Source organism: Pelodiscus sinensis, chromosome 21 (genome assembly GCF_052426305.1).
Source record: "Pelodiscus sinensis isolate ZL-2025 chromosome 21, ASM5242630v1, whole genome shotgun sequence".
NCBI lineage: Eukaryota > Metazoa > Chordata > Testudines > Trionychidae > Pelodiscus > Pelodiscus sinensis.
Genome location: NC_143072.1, coordinates 26,747,714 through 26,760,708, shown reverse-complemented (window position 1 = coordinate 26,760,708; position 12,995 = coordinate 26,747,714). Strand labels below are relative to the sequence as shown.

At 72.4% G+C, this 12,995-nt stretch overlaps 1 protein-coding gene across 1 annotated transcript; it reads left to right on the top strand.

Moving 5' to 3' along the window:
• The first annotated feature begins 1,714 nt into the window (after positions 1-1,714).
• Positions 1,715-11,368, top strand: TRAF4 (TNF receptor associated factor 4). The gene is made up of 7 exons (XM_075904515.2): positions 1,715-1,954; positions 8,202-8,253; positions 8,774-8,878; positions 8,957-9,118; positions 9,395-9,556; positions 9,680-9,835; positions 9,924-11,368. The coding sequence occupies exons 1-7, from the start codon at positions 1,812-1,814 to the stop codon at positions 10,554-10,556; spliced, it is 1,413 nt and encodes a 470-aa protein (XP_075760630.1). The 5' UTR covers positions 1,715-1,811; the 3' UTR covers positions 10,557-11,368.
• The last annotated feature ends 1,627 nt before the right edge of the window (positions 11,369-12,995 follow it).

Genomic DNA, 12,995 nt, shown 5'->3' with positions numbered 1-12,995 from the left:
CCCCGCCGGCTTAGCGGCAATGCCCGAGGCCCCAGTGTGTGCCAGGTCGTGCTGCGATGCGGTGGCGGGGTCAGGAAGGAAATCTGCCTCCCATTCCACCATGAGCCCGGCCCGAGGAGCTACCCACAGGCGGGCGCAGGCACCCAGCATGCCAGGCCGGGGTGTAACATCGCGGGGGACACGCAGCAGGTTCCAGAGGTGTCCAGTGCTCCAGCCTGCTCTCACAAGCCCCTCCCCCCGTTAATCTCTCAGCTGCACCATTTCTAGGCGCTCCAGCGAATTCCTGCTGGTTAAACTTTAGCCCACTTGGCCATCAGCTCCCTGCCTTCACAAAGCCTGTTTGTTCAGCCCGCCTCCCTGAGCGCGGAGCCAGAGCTGCCAAAGGCCTGCTGGTCAAGTCGGGGGGCCCAGCCTGCTAGACAGGAGTCCTCAATGCCGGGCCCCCCATTTAACCCGCGTGTCACCTGCCCCCTTGTCTGACAGCAGGCAGGGCAAGTCCATGTGGCAGGTGAAGGCTGAGCAAGGGGGGCTGCAGCCTGCTCCCCACAATTCTGCAGGGGCGATGGCGCCTGCCTTGATTCTAGCAATTGCAGGGGGCCGGCCTGGCAGAGTGTTCTTATTGTAACCAAGACGTTTTGGGGAGAAGAGCAGGGGCCGCGAGCAGCACGAGGGGGGTTTACTCAGCCTTGCCCCCAGGAACCCTGCTGCCCGCACCGGGATGCAGACTAGAGAGCATTGGCTGCCCCGTCTGCAATATCCCTACATGCCGAGAGCAGCCAGTAGAGGCGGCGGGCGGGCGGCAGCTTTGCTCAGCCCCTCTTTTCCTCCCAAAGGCGAGATGCTGGCAGGGGGGCTCTGCCTGCTGCGTGGGGGAGCTGGCCAGGCAGAGGCCCCAGGCCGGTGGCGGGGGGTGGCGCTCACCTATGCCCAGTGGAGGGGAAGACGGGCTCAGCCGGGAGCCTGGCAGAGTTGCATGGAGAGGGAGGGCAAGAAATTGGAGGCGCTTTTGTACAACGGGACAGTGTAAATCGCCCTCATTGGCACGGCCCCAGGCCTAGCAGTGGGGCAAACGTCCTTTGTGGGAATGGCCCCGGCTGCCCCGAACCGTCCTATGGCCAGGAGGGCTCTGCCTGCAGCTCTGTGCCCTGCCCTGCAAAGGGGGGCAAGTCTCCCCTTCCTCCGGAGGCGCGAGGCTTACTGCCTTGGGCAGGCGGCCAGCGTGCTCACTAGACGGTGCCCCCCCCCGAGCCTTGAGCTTCCATGGCGGTGCCGGCGGTGCGGGGGGAGCCGGAGGAAACCCGAGTGGTGCCGGCAATGGGGTGACTCAGTTCTAACAAAGGCTTAGTCAGGGAGAAAGAACCGGGGGAGGGAATGGCCGCACCCCACCACCTGGGGGCTGAGCCACTTGGCTCGTCTCTAGGCCCTCCCAGGCCCCAATGGGACGCCGCTCCCAAAGCACCTGGCAGGGCAGAGCTACTGACTCCTCCCCTGCAGGGGAGTCAACACTCCCAGGTAGACCCCCCCCCCCCCCCCCCCGGCATCCGTGACTTGACCGAGGCCCCCCAGCGAGCAAGTGGCAGAGGCAAGACTAGGCCAGACCCCGAGGCTGGGGCCGCCCTTCCCCTGCCGGGAGCAGCCGCTGGTTGGCCGCGCGGCAGGCTCGGGGCGGCGCCCGGGCGCTAGGACCGCGCCGAAGCCGCAGCCGCCCCCTGGCCGCGCTGGGCGGAGCTGCCCAGCGGCGCCGGAGCAGCTGAGCGGCGGGCGCAGACCGGCCCGGGAGGCGCAGGGGAGCGGCCCGGCCCGGCCCCGCCATGCCCGGCTTCGACTACAAGTTCCTGGAGCGGCCCAAGCGGCGGCTGCTCTGCCCGCTGTGCGGCAAGGCCATGCGGGAGCCGGTGCGCGTCTCCACCTGCGGCCACCGCTTCTGCGACACCTGCCTCCAGGAGTTCCTCAGGTGCGGGGGCCGGGCTCTGCCTCCCTTCCGCGAAGTGCCGCCCCGGGGGGAGTCTGCGCCCGGCCCCCCTTCCCCCGCGGCCCCGATCCGTCCGCGGGCCGCCACGTGCTGCGCGGCCGGGCTCCGGGCGCTGCCTGCGGGCAGGTGCGGGCCGGGCGGGGCCGATACTCGCCGCTTCCGTGACGTGCCCAGGGCAGCTGGCTGCGGAGTCCCGGGGGGTTGTGGCGGGCGGGGAGTTTCCCGGCGCTGCCCCCCAGCCTGGGGCTGGAGCAGATCTGCCTGCCCGGGCCGGCTGTAGGGCCCCGGTGTCGGGCTGCGGGGAGGGGACCTGGTTCGGGTATCGGTGTGGAGCGGGGGGGGCACGGGGGGGGGAGGCTGGTCGGTCCGATCCTGCGAGTGGCCGGCCCGGGGACCTGCGCTCTGCCCGGTGAGCGGACGGGGGGCGCCCCGGTGGGGGGGGGGGGCTCCGTGGGGCCTGCCACCAGGTGGCACCTGCGGGGGGTTTCTAGGCTCGTTTCTCCGTCGCTTGCCCCCCCCCCCCCCGGGGCCCGTTCCGCTCCTGGCCCTGCCGGGCTCACGGGGGCCCCGAGAAGCCCCTTTGGGGCGGGTCTGGGGGCTTCGCCCTTCGGTCGCGGCAGGCCCCGCCTCTGCCTAGTGTGGGGCGCTGGGTGCCTGCTCTGCCCCCCCCTTTGTTTGCACCTCCCGGCCCTGGATCCAGCCCCCTCCCCGGGCCTGGCAGCGGGACGGACGCTGCGCCCCCCCAGGGCCGGGGGAGGGGGAGGGACAGGGCAGCCCCTCGGCGCAGACCTGGGCTGCAGAGGGGGGGAACCTGGGTCAGGACAAGCCCCTCTGAGGAGCCAGGCTGCACCCGCCCCCGGCCCGGGGCTTCCTGTGCTGGCGGTGGCCGCTCTGCTCTCCGGGGCCTGCGGGGGGGGAGCCCGAGCCCCAGCCCCAGCCCCAGCCATGGCAGGAGGGACCTTTCTGCGCTTTGCTGGGCCCGCTGCGGCCGGGCAGCCCTGCCAGTGCGAGTCCGGCCTGGCACCAGGCTCCTTCCCCCTCCCTTGGAGATGGGAGATGGGCCCCGTGCGCCGGCCGGCCGGGTCCGGGAGGCCTGGCATGGGCGTCCCTGCGCGTCCCCTTCCCGTCCTGGCAGCCTGGAGCCTCCCGGAGCTGCCCAGCCCCCTCTTCCCAAATGAGGCCAGGCGGAGCGGGCAGGCAGCTCGGCCTATCCCTGCTGAGGCTGAGCCGGGTTCGGGGGGGGGGGGGGCACGTTCATTCACTCCCCAGCAGCCTGCGGCTCTTGGGGGGGCTGGTGTCCCCGCTTCCTCAGGGCTGGGGGGGGAGCTGGCTCCAGCCTGTGCTACCCAGAGCAAGGGCTGTCTGCGGCCCAGAGCCGCGGCCCCCCGAGCTGTGCCCGCCCCGGGGCAGGGGGCCAGGCGAGCCTGGTCATGGCCAGCCTTGCCGGGCTGGCTGCGTGGGGCCGGGGGTTTGGCCGGCGTTCGGTAACCCCTCTGGCCAGGTCCGGCGCAGGGCCGGGCCGCCAGTGTAAACGCTGCCAGCGGTGCCTGTTCTGTCGGGGGGCTGGGCAGGAGCTGGAGGCCCAGGAAGGCTGCAGGGGGTCTCTGCCCCGGTCAGCGAAGGGCCCCACGCGGAGCAGAGCTGGAGAGCCACAGGGTGCCAGCTCCGGGGAGGAGCCAGGCGGGTGCCCCACGCAGGCTAGAGGAACCCAGTTTGTGCCCAGCGGGGTTGCTCCTGGGAGGTTCCCCCGCACCGGACGTGGCTCGGGGCTGGTTCTTAGCTCCCTGGCTACCTGCACGGGAGCTGCCTGCGGGCGCCCTGGCTGGAGTTAGGGTCGGGGGGCGCGGCTGTCGGCTGGATCAGAGCAGGGGGGTGGGAGCCAGGACTCCTGGGTTCTGGCTCTGGGGCCGATCCTGCTGCAGGTCTCTGCTCTGCCCAGCCCCCAGGAGCCTGCAGTAACAGACTCCCAGCTGTGCGGCGGCCTTGAGAGCGCAGCGGGCGGCGAAGGCTGAACTCCCCCATCTGCTGCCTCAGCACATTCTCTGCCCAGCCAGCCGTGCTGCAGGCCGGCGGCTTGGGGGCTTCTGGGTCAGGCCCCTCCTGTGCTGCTGCGCGCCGCTGGGAGGCCCCGGCAGCTCGGGCTGGCTCTGGGCTGCGGGGTCCTTGTCGACAGGCCTGTGCCCAGTCTGGGCTAGTGCTGCTGGCGTCAGCCAGGCCCCCTGGCAGCCTGCTCAGGCCTTTCCTAGGGGCCTCGCTCGCCCGCGCAGACGGTCACCCCGCCTGGGGCTCGGTTGCCGGGGCTGGCGCTGCTGAGCCGTTCTTCGGCTGGCGTGCTGCGGTGGCCCCGGCCGGGGAGTGCCCACCTGCACCTGGGGAGGTGGCTGGCAAGGGCCCGTAGGCGCCAGGTGCGCAGGGGCCGCAGGCTGCTCTCTGGCAGCGCCCAGCCCTTGTAGCCTGGTGCCGAGTTGGGGCTTCGTGTCCCCTCGCTGGCCAGCTGCTGTCCCGCCCGGGAGCCGGGCAGCCTGGGCACCGCGGGGGGACACGGCTTGGGTGGCAGGTGGCAAGGAACCATCCGGCCGACACTGGGCCACGTGGGGCCCCGCCTGGCCGGACCGTGGGGTCAGCAGCAGGGTGGTGCCCGGGTTGAGCGCCCGGCTCTGGCTAGCCCCTGCTGCACGCCAGGGATGCGAAGGACCCGTCGCTCCCCCTTTGCTGCCTCTGTCGGGGGGGGGCACTGCAAAGCGGCAGCGCCGTGTGGAGCCGGGATCAGTTGGGCCCCCCCCGCCGACCCTGGGCTCCCCGCGGCGCGGCTGCTTTGAAAGGCCCGTGCAGCCTGGGGCCCCCTGCCGGCGGGGGGGAGGGGAGTCCTGGGCTCCGACCGACTCGCTGCTTAACATCCCTGCCGGCCGCGTGCTCCTCTAGCGCCCGGTGGCCAGAGACTCGGGCGAGGAGGGAAGGGCCCTTGGGCCCCGCCTGTTCCCCCAGTGCCTGGCCCTGCTTGGTCGCCTTCCCTGTCGGACTCTCCTGCCTCCACGGCTGGTTCCCTCCAGCCTGGCCAGTCGGTGAAACGCCCGGGGAGCCCGGTGGGGCCGCGACTCCAGGAGAACGGAGGCGTTTGCCTGGCGGGAAGGGCTGGGCTGGGCCAGCGTCTTGGGCCCTCGGCCTGTCCTGGGCTCGGCTGGGGAGCAGGTTTCACTGTCGGGCTGAGCTTGGGCCCTGAGCTGCTGGGCCAGGCCTGCAGCCACTGGGCCCCGGCGGCCTCCCCTCCCCTCCCCTCCCCTTCTGGCCCAGGCCCTGGTGCCTTCCAGACGCTGCCGGGCTGAGCCTGGACTAGCAACGCGACCCCTTCAGCTCCCTCAGGCGCGGGCGGTAGGGTCCGGGGCACAGGGGGCTGGGGGCAGGCTGGGGGACTCGGTGCTGCTGCCTGGCGCACTGGGGTTCCAGGGTGGGGGGCGCCTGGCGTGGGCGGTAGGGGCCGGGGCACAGGGGGCTGGGGGCAGGCTGGGGGACTCGGTGCTGCTGCCTGGCGCACTGGGGTTCCAGGGTGGGGGGCGCCTGGCGTGGGCGGTAGGGGCCGGGGCACAGGGGGCTGGGGGCAGGCTGGGGGACTCGGTGCTGCTGCCTGGCGCACTGGGGTTCCAGGGTGGGGGGCGCCTGGCGTGGGCGGTAGGGGCCGGGGCACAGGGGGCTGGGGGCAGGCTGGGGGACTCGGTGCTGCTGCCTGGCGCACTGGGGTTCCAGGGTGGGGGGCGCCTGGCGCGGGCGGTAGGGCCGGGGCACCGGGGGCTGGGGGCAGGCTGGGGGACTCGGTGCTGCTGCCTGGCGCACTGGGGTTCCAGGGTGGGGGGCGCCTGGCGCGGGCGGTAGGGGCCGGGGCACAGGGGGCTGGGGGCAGGCTGGGGGACTCGGTGCTGCTGCCTGGCGCACTGGGGTTCCAGGGTGGGGGGCGCCTGGCGCGGGCGGTAGGGCCGGGGCACCGGGGGCTGGGGGCAGGCTGGGGGACTCGGTGCTGCTGCCTGGCGCACTGGGGTTCCAGGGTGGGGGGCGCCTGGCGCGGGCGGTAGGGGCCGGGGCACAGGGGGCTGGGGGCAGGCTGGGGGACTCGGTGCTGCTGCCTGGCGCACTGGGGTTCCAGGGTGGGGGGCGCCTGGCGCGGGCGGTAGGGCCGGGGCACCGGGGGCTGGGGGCAGGCTGGGGGACTCGGTGCTGCTGCCTGGCGCACTGGGATTCCAGGGTGGGGGGCGCCTGGCGTGGGCGGTAGGGGCTGGGGCACCGGGGGCTGGGGGCAGGCTGGGGGACTCGGTGCTGCTGCCTGGCGCACTGGGGTTCCAGGGTGGGGGGCGCCTGGCGCGGGCGGTAGCCGGGGCCTTTCCCATCCCTTCCCAGCTGGGTCGTGCTGTGGAGGAAACAGCCCGGGGTGGGGGTGGGGTAGGGCCGTTTCCGGGGTCAGAAATCGCTGCTCAGGGCCCTTGCTGGAGCCTGCGCAGGGCAGGGGAGCGCCGGGGCCCCCTGCCCGTCCCCAGGCCCTGGGGCTCCGCAGCAGCCGGGCCATTTGGGTTTGATTCCATCAGGGGCTCCTGCAATTTCTCCCGCAGCTGGGGGGCGGGGGGAGGGGCGGAGAGGAGCAGCTGGCTGAGCTGGGAGGGGGAAGGGCCGTGAGCCCGGTGAACCCCCTGCTCCCTGGCTGTGGAGTGGGGGTGCTGGGGGCTCCGGGTGCCCATCCGGCTGGTGCCGGGGCGGCCAGGGCAGGCCGGGAGGGGAGGCTGTGCCGTCAGCTCCCACCCTGCCCGTGACGCACGGGGAGCGCTGCCCAAGGGCGCGGGCAGGAAACTGACCTTTGGCATGCGGGGAAGGAGTTTCGGTCCCTGCCTGGCCCAGCTGGAGCGGTGCCCACGCAGCGGGAGGCAGCCGGGGCCTGGCCCAGCTGGGAGCTGGAGCGGTGCCCGTGCAGCCCGGCCGCCCGCGGGAGGGAGATCCCTGGGCCTGTCTGCCCCGGGAGTTAGCTCAGGGCCGAGTGCTGCCCCCTTGCTGCTGTGGGCACAGCCGGCCTGGCCTGCCTCTGCCAGTGCTGCCACCTGCCCCATGCAGAGGGCCCTGGGCAGCTGTAGTGGGGGGCTGTGGGGCCCGGTGGGGCGCCCGAGGAGACTCGTGGCCTCTCCCCTTCCCCTGGGTGCCAGGGGTCTGTGGGAGGCTGCCCCTCCCAGCACATGCGGGGCTCCCCCAGGCTTGCCTCGGCCCGGTACTGGGGGGGGAGCCATCAGCCAGCTGCTGTGGAGGGGGGGTGCTGCTCCCCTCAATGGGCCTGGGAGGAGAGCTGCCGAGCCGGAGACGTGGGGCTGGGCTAGGCCCTGCTTTCCCTGCCTCCGCCGCCCCGCGGGTGCCTTCTGGGGCAGAGCCTGGCGCTGGGGGCTCTGGGCCCCACGGGGGCTCTCGGCGGTTCTCCCTCCTGCGTGGTCCCCTGCACAGAATTCTAGTCGGGCACCCGCCCTCGCCCTGCGCATTGGCAGGTCCCAGCCTTCGCCGTCCTGCCCTGATCCCTAGTCAGTCACCGCAAGGGCAGCTTCCGCGGGGTCATCGGCACAGGGCGGGCTGGGTCCCACAGAACTTCCTTTGCTTGGGTCCTGCTTAGCTCCACCTGAACCAGCGATTCCTGGGAGCCGGGCGTTCGGGTGGCCGCCCAGCCTGTGTTTCTGTTGGTGGTGCACATCTGCACATGCCTCGGTGCACTGAACACATTTATTCTGCACCTGGATGGAAAAAAATTCACCATAACCCATCATTTTACTCTAATTTTACTAGCCAATCATACCCCGCCGCCTTAATTGATTGACACCTAGTAAAACTCATTGCCCAGCAGGCAAACCATGAACAACCAGACAAGCAACGGGAGAGTGGGAACGGTACCATCAGAATCAAGCCACCAGCTGCTGCTCTTTCCGTCTGGCTGCAGGCAAAGGCCTGGTCCGTAGGACGGGAGCAGGAGCCAGGTCTGGCGGGAGGCTGAGCAGAGAGCTGGGCAGCGGGGTGCGGAGAGCTTGGGCGCTGGGCAAGCCCGGGACGCTTCGAGTGACTCTGCCCACCCAGCCTGGGGACCCGCGCGTCTGCCCCCTGCCCTCAGCGCAGACCCAGGGGTGCCGTGCGCCTGGGGGAGCGGGAGGTCCCCCCGAAACTCCCACTTTGCCAGCCAGGGCCGGGCCGCCCCTCTGACCTTGGTTCCTTCCTATTGCAGCGAAGGCGTCTTCAAGTGCCCAGAGGACCAGCTGCCCCTGGACTACGCCAAGGTGAGCGGGCTGGTGCCAGGGCGGGGCCAGGGGAGGGCGGCATCGCCTGGGCCTGCAGGAGCGGAGCCAGCCCCCAGCCTGGGCTGCCTGAACTGGCCCATGGGGGCCCTGGCAGCCAGGACCCCTCCCCCCACACGCCTCGGCCCGGTGCCGCGCCCGCCCAGGCCACGGTACCAGCAGCGCTCTGGGGCGAGAGCCCTTTGTGCAGCTGGACTGGGAACGTGTCCCCCCCCCCCCCGGGGCCGCGTGCTCCTGCCTGGCACCACACAGAGCCCCTGCCCTCCGCCTGGCTCCACGCCGGGGAGGCACCGCCCCGAGTCGGGGCCGTGCTTATGGGGCCATTGCTGCCGAAGCTGCCTCCCCGCGGCACTGGCCCTGCCCACAGGTCGGGGAATCCTCCCCGGAGCCGCACGCCCTGCCTGGGGCGGCTCCTCCCTGCCCCGCCGGGGCGGCCTGGCCCAGACGCCTGCTGGGACTCCCACCCCCTGCCCTGAGCCCTGCACAATGTCCTGCTCCCCAGATCTACCCGGACCCCGAGCTGGAGCTGCAGGTGCTGACCCTGGCCATCCGCTGCATCCACAGTGAGGAGGGCTGTCGCTGGAGCGGGCAGCTCAAGCAGCTGCAGGTGAGGGGCTGGGCGGGGGCGCCCGGGGGGGCTGGCGCTGGGGGCTGGTGCCCGCCCCTCACCCTCCTGTCTCGCCAGGCCCATCTCGGCACCTGCAGCTTCAACGTGGTCCCCTGCCCCAACCGCTGCAGCGCCAAGCTGAGCCGGCGCCACCTGCCCGAGCACCTGCAGCTGGACTGTCCCCAGCGCCACGTCACCTGCCCGTCCTGCGGCAGCGACTTCAGCGGCGAGGCCTACGAGGTGCGGGGGCGGGGCTGGGGGGGGCGGACAGGGGGAGGGGCGGGGCTGGGCGGGGGGGCTGGGGGGGGCGGACGGGGAGGGGCTGGGGGCGTGGACAGGGGGAGGGGCTGGGGGGGCAGACAGGGGGAGGGTCGGGGCTGGGCGGTGGGGCTGGGGGGGGTGGACAGGGGGAGGGGCTGGGGGGCGGGGCTGGGGGGTCGACAGGGGGAGGGGCTGGGCGGGGAGGGGCTGGGGGCGGGGCTGTCGGCTCACCCTGCTCTTCCCCTCCCCCTCCAGAGCCACCAGGGCGCCTGCCCCCAGGAGAGCGTGTACTGCGAGAACAAGTGTGGGGCGCGCATGATGCGGCGCCTGCTGGCCCAGCACAGCCTGGCTGACTGCCCCAAGCGCACCCAGCCCTGCCTCTACTGCAGCAAGGAGTTCGTCTTTGACACCATCCAGGTGAGGCGGGGCGGGGGCGGGGGCGGGGGGGGGCGGGGGCGGGGCGGGGGTCTCTGCAGCCCGCCGGGTGTGCCCAGGCCGGCCCTGGAGCGCTGCCCCGCTGAGCCCCCCCTCTGCCCCCAGAATCACCAGTTCCAGTGTCCCCGGTACCCCGTGGCCTGCCCCAACCAGTGCGGCGCCTCCAGCATCGCCAGGGAGGACCTGCCCGGGCACCTAAAGGAGAGCTGCAGCACGGCCATCGTCCTGTGCCCCTTCAAAGAGGCCGGCTGCAAACACCGGGTAAGTGCTGCCCAGGCCACGGGCGCCCCCGGACCCCCCCTCGCGGCTGCCCCCCATCGCCATTGCTCGCCTCCTGCTTCCCCCGCAGTGCCCCAAGCTGGCCGTGAGCCGGCACCTGGAGGAGAGCACCAAGGTGCACCTGGGCCTGGTGTGCTCGCTGGTGAGCCGGCAGCGGCAGGAGCTGCAGGAGCTGCGGCAGGAGCTGGAGGAGCTGTCGGTCGGCAGCGACGGGGTCCTGGTCTGGCGGATCAGCGACTACGCCCGCAGGCTGCAGGAGGCCAAAGCCCGCGGCAACCACGAGTCCTTCAGCCCCCCCTTCTACACCCACCGCTACGGCTACAAGCTGCAGGTCTCCGCCTTCCTCAACGGCAACGGCAGCGGGGAGGGCAGCCACCTGTCCCTCTACCTCCGGGTGCTGCCGGGCCGCTACGACACCCTGCTGGAGTGGCCCTTCTCCTACCGCATCACCTTCTCGCTGCTGGACCAGAGCGACCCCTCGCTCGCCAAGCCCCAGCACGTCACCGAGACCTTCCGCCCCGACCCCCTCTGGAAGAACTTCCAGAAGCCGGGGGCCGCCCGCGGGTCCCTGGACGAGAGCGCCCTGGGCTTCGGCTACCCCAAGTTCATCTCGCACGAGGACATCCGCAAGCGCAACTACCTGCGGGGGGACACCCTCTTCATCAAGGCCTCGGTGGAGATCCCCCCGAAGATCCTGGCCTGAGCCCCGAGGCCCCCGTGGCGCTTCTGGGCCCTCCTGAGCAGCCGTGGCTGGGGGTCGGGGAAAAGCCCTGCCCTCGCAGGCCACCTTCCCACCGGGCAGAGCGGAGGGAAGGTGGACCCAGCCCGCACCCCACCACGGTGAGACACGGCCACCGTAGGCCAGCTGGGCCGGCCCGCAGGAGCCCAGGAGCGGTGCCCGCTGGGGGCCACGGATGGCTGGCAGCTGGGATGTCTTGGCTGCCCCCCATTGGCCGACAGCGTCTCCCTGGATCTCGGGGGCGGTGGGGCGGGGAGCCAAGCTCCCCCCAGTCAGCTGGCCTGACGATGTCCCCTTCTCTCCAGAGCAGCAGCAGCCTGGAGTGAGCAGTGCCTGGAGGGGGCACGGGCTGACGCACCCCGGTGCCCCCTAGCCCAGCGAGGGCATCCCTGGACAGTACAGGAGCCCCGTGGCAGGCCAGGGACCCCTCCTCCCATGAGGCCTTTGAAAGGGAGCCCCCCGTGGGCTCCCCTTGTAGCTACCAGCCCCTCAGTGCTCGGGCAAGCGCCCAGGGAGGCACCGAGCAGCCGGGGGCTGATGCCCAGCAGTGAGGAGCCGGCAGGCCCCGCGCCCCCGGCTCGGTCTTCCTCCTGCTGTCTCAGGGACCCCGGAGGGCAGAAGACCCCTCCACACAGAGCCATTTGTGAGCCGCGCCCCGGCCTGGGCGTGTGCCTGCCAGCCGGGAGCCTTCCCCGGCGCCTGCCTTGGCGGGCGGGCGTCTTATTTATTCCCGGCCCGGCTGCCTTCACACTTTTCAATAAACGCTTCTGCGTGTCCGCCTGGCTGCCTTCCTCGGGCGGCTCAGCGAATGCAAACCTGCGAGCCCGGCTCTCCCTGCAGGGCCTGACCCCTGCCTGCGGACCCGCTGGGGGCCGGGGCTGGGCAGGGGAGCCGGCAGGCGCCATGGTGGGTAACTGCAGTCCAAGGCAGCTCACTGCTGGCTGCTGCACTGGGGTTTGGAAACATCTGCTGAGAACACAGGAGGTGGGAAATCAGCCGCCCCCAGCCCTTGCAGGCAGCCCCCCCCTCCCGTTCTGTAGCCCCCGCTGTCCCAGCTGCACTGCATAGGGGCTGCAGGCCCAGGGCACCGTGGTGCAGCCCCAGCTCCAGCAGTCAGAACCGCCTGGGGCCAGGGCCGTGGGGCGTGCAGCAGTCTCAGGGCAGCAGGAACGGTTGGGCGAGGGGCGGGGTCCTGAGCAGGCTGAGGGCATCCCCTCCCCCCTTTGTGCCGCAGCCCAGCCCTGGCTTTGCTCACACGCGCTCGCCCGAGCCGTTTCAAGGCGTTGCCGTGGCTCGCGGGAGGGAGCAGGCCAGCGAGGGCCCCTGGGCCTTCCCGCCGGGGAGAGCGTCAGGCCGGTTGTACGCGCGGCGGCTGTGTCCCCCCCAGGGCCAGGCTCCTGCGCCACGTGCTGCAGCCACGCTCCTGCGCCGTGGCCTGCGGCGTTCTGCTCTGCCAGCAGCCACAGAGCACCCTTGTCCACGGAGCCGTTTCCCCGAAGTTCCCACAGGCTGGCGCGGTGACGGGTAGTTGGCCACTTTCAGCTGGCGGCCGCGGGAACCACCCCTGGGCCTGGGGGAGGGGGGCAGGGGCCTGCGGCCAGCCTGGGTGGGGACGCGGAAGGGCTGGGCACAAGTCTCAGCCACCCAAGGGTCCGGGCTCTGCCTGGTGCCTGGAGCTGGGGCCCGGCATCGAGCGTGGGTTGACCCAATTGCGTTTCTTCCTGGGCGGGCTGCATGGCAGCCTTGTCAGCCCGGCCCCCCCTTGCGGCCCCCTGGCTGGGAGGGGGAGCCCACTGGCAGCTCGGGGTGTCGCCTGGTCTCTGCTGAGGAGGGAGGCAGGTGCCACTTCCAGCTTCGCTCAGTGGCTCTCGTGGCCTTTGGGGCGCAGGACAGCACGAGGCCCCCTAGCTCAGCGGGGCCGGGGCTGCCTGCCAGGTCTGGCCAGGCCCCTGGCTGGAGGCTGGGCTTTGGGGTTACCTGGTCCAGACTCCAGCCCTTGGCTCTGATCCTGAATAGGCCTGGAGCTGCTGGCTCAGCAGGGCTGGTTGCCAACTGCACAAGGCCCCCAGGGCAGGCGCCGGCTAATGGATCAGCCAGCAAACCTGGCCCTGCCCCCAGTGCCCTGCGACGCCAGCGGCCCTGCCAGGCACTGCTCCCCGCCCAGCCCCTTGCTGCCTGTGCTCCCGGCCCCGGGGGGGGAGAGGGGGGGCTGGATGCAGTGGCGGGCTTGGGCCCCACGGGGAGGGGCTGGGCTGGGTGTGGCCATAAGGGGGTGGATGCGGGTGCGGTGCAGCTGCGGAGGAGGGAGCGGGGGGTGCATGGTGTGGCTGGGGAGCAGGGGTGGGTGCAGGGGGAGCGCGGTGCGGGGCATGGGCTGGGCGGGGGGCTGGGCGGGGGGGGGCC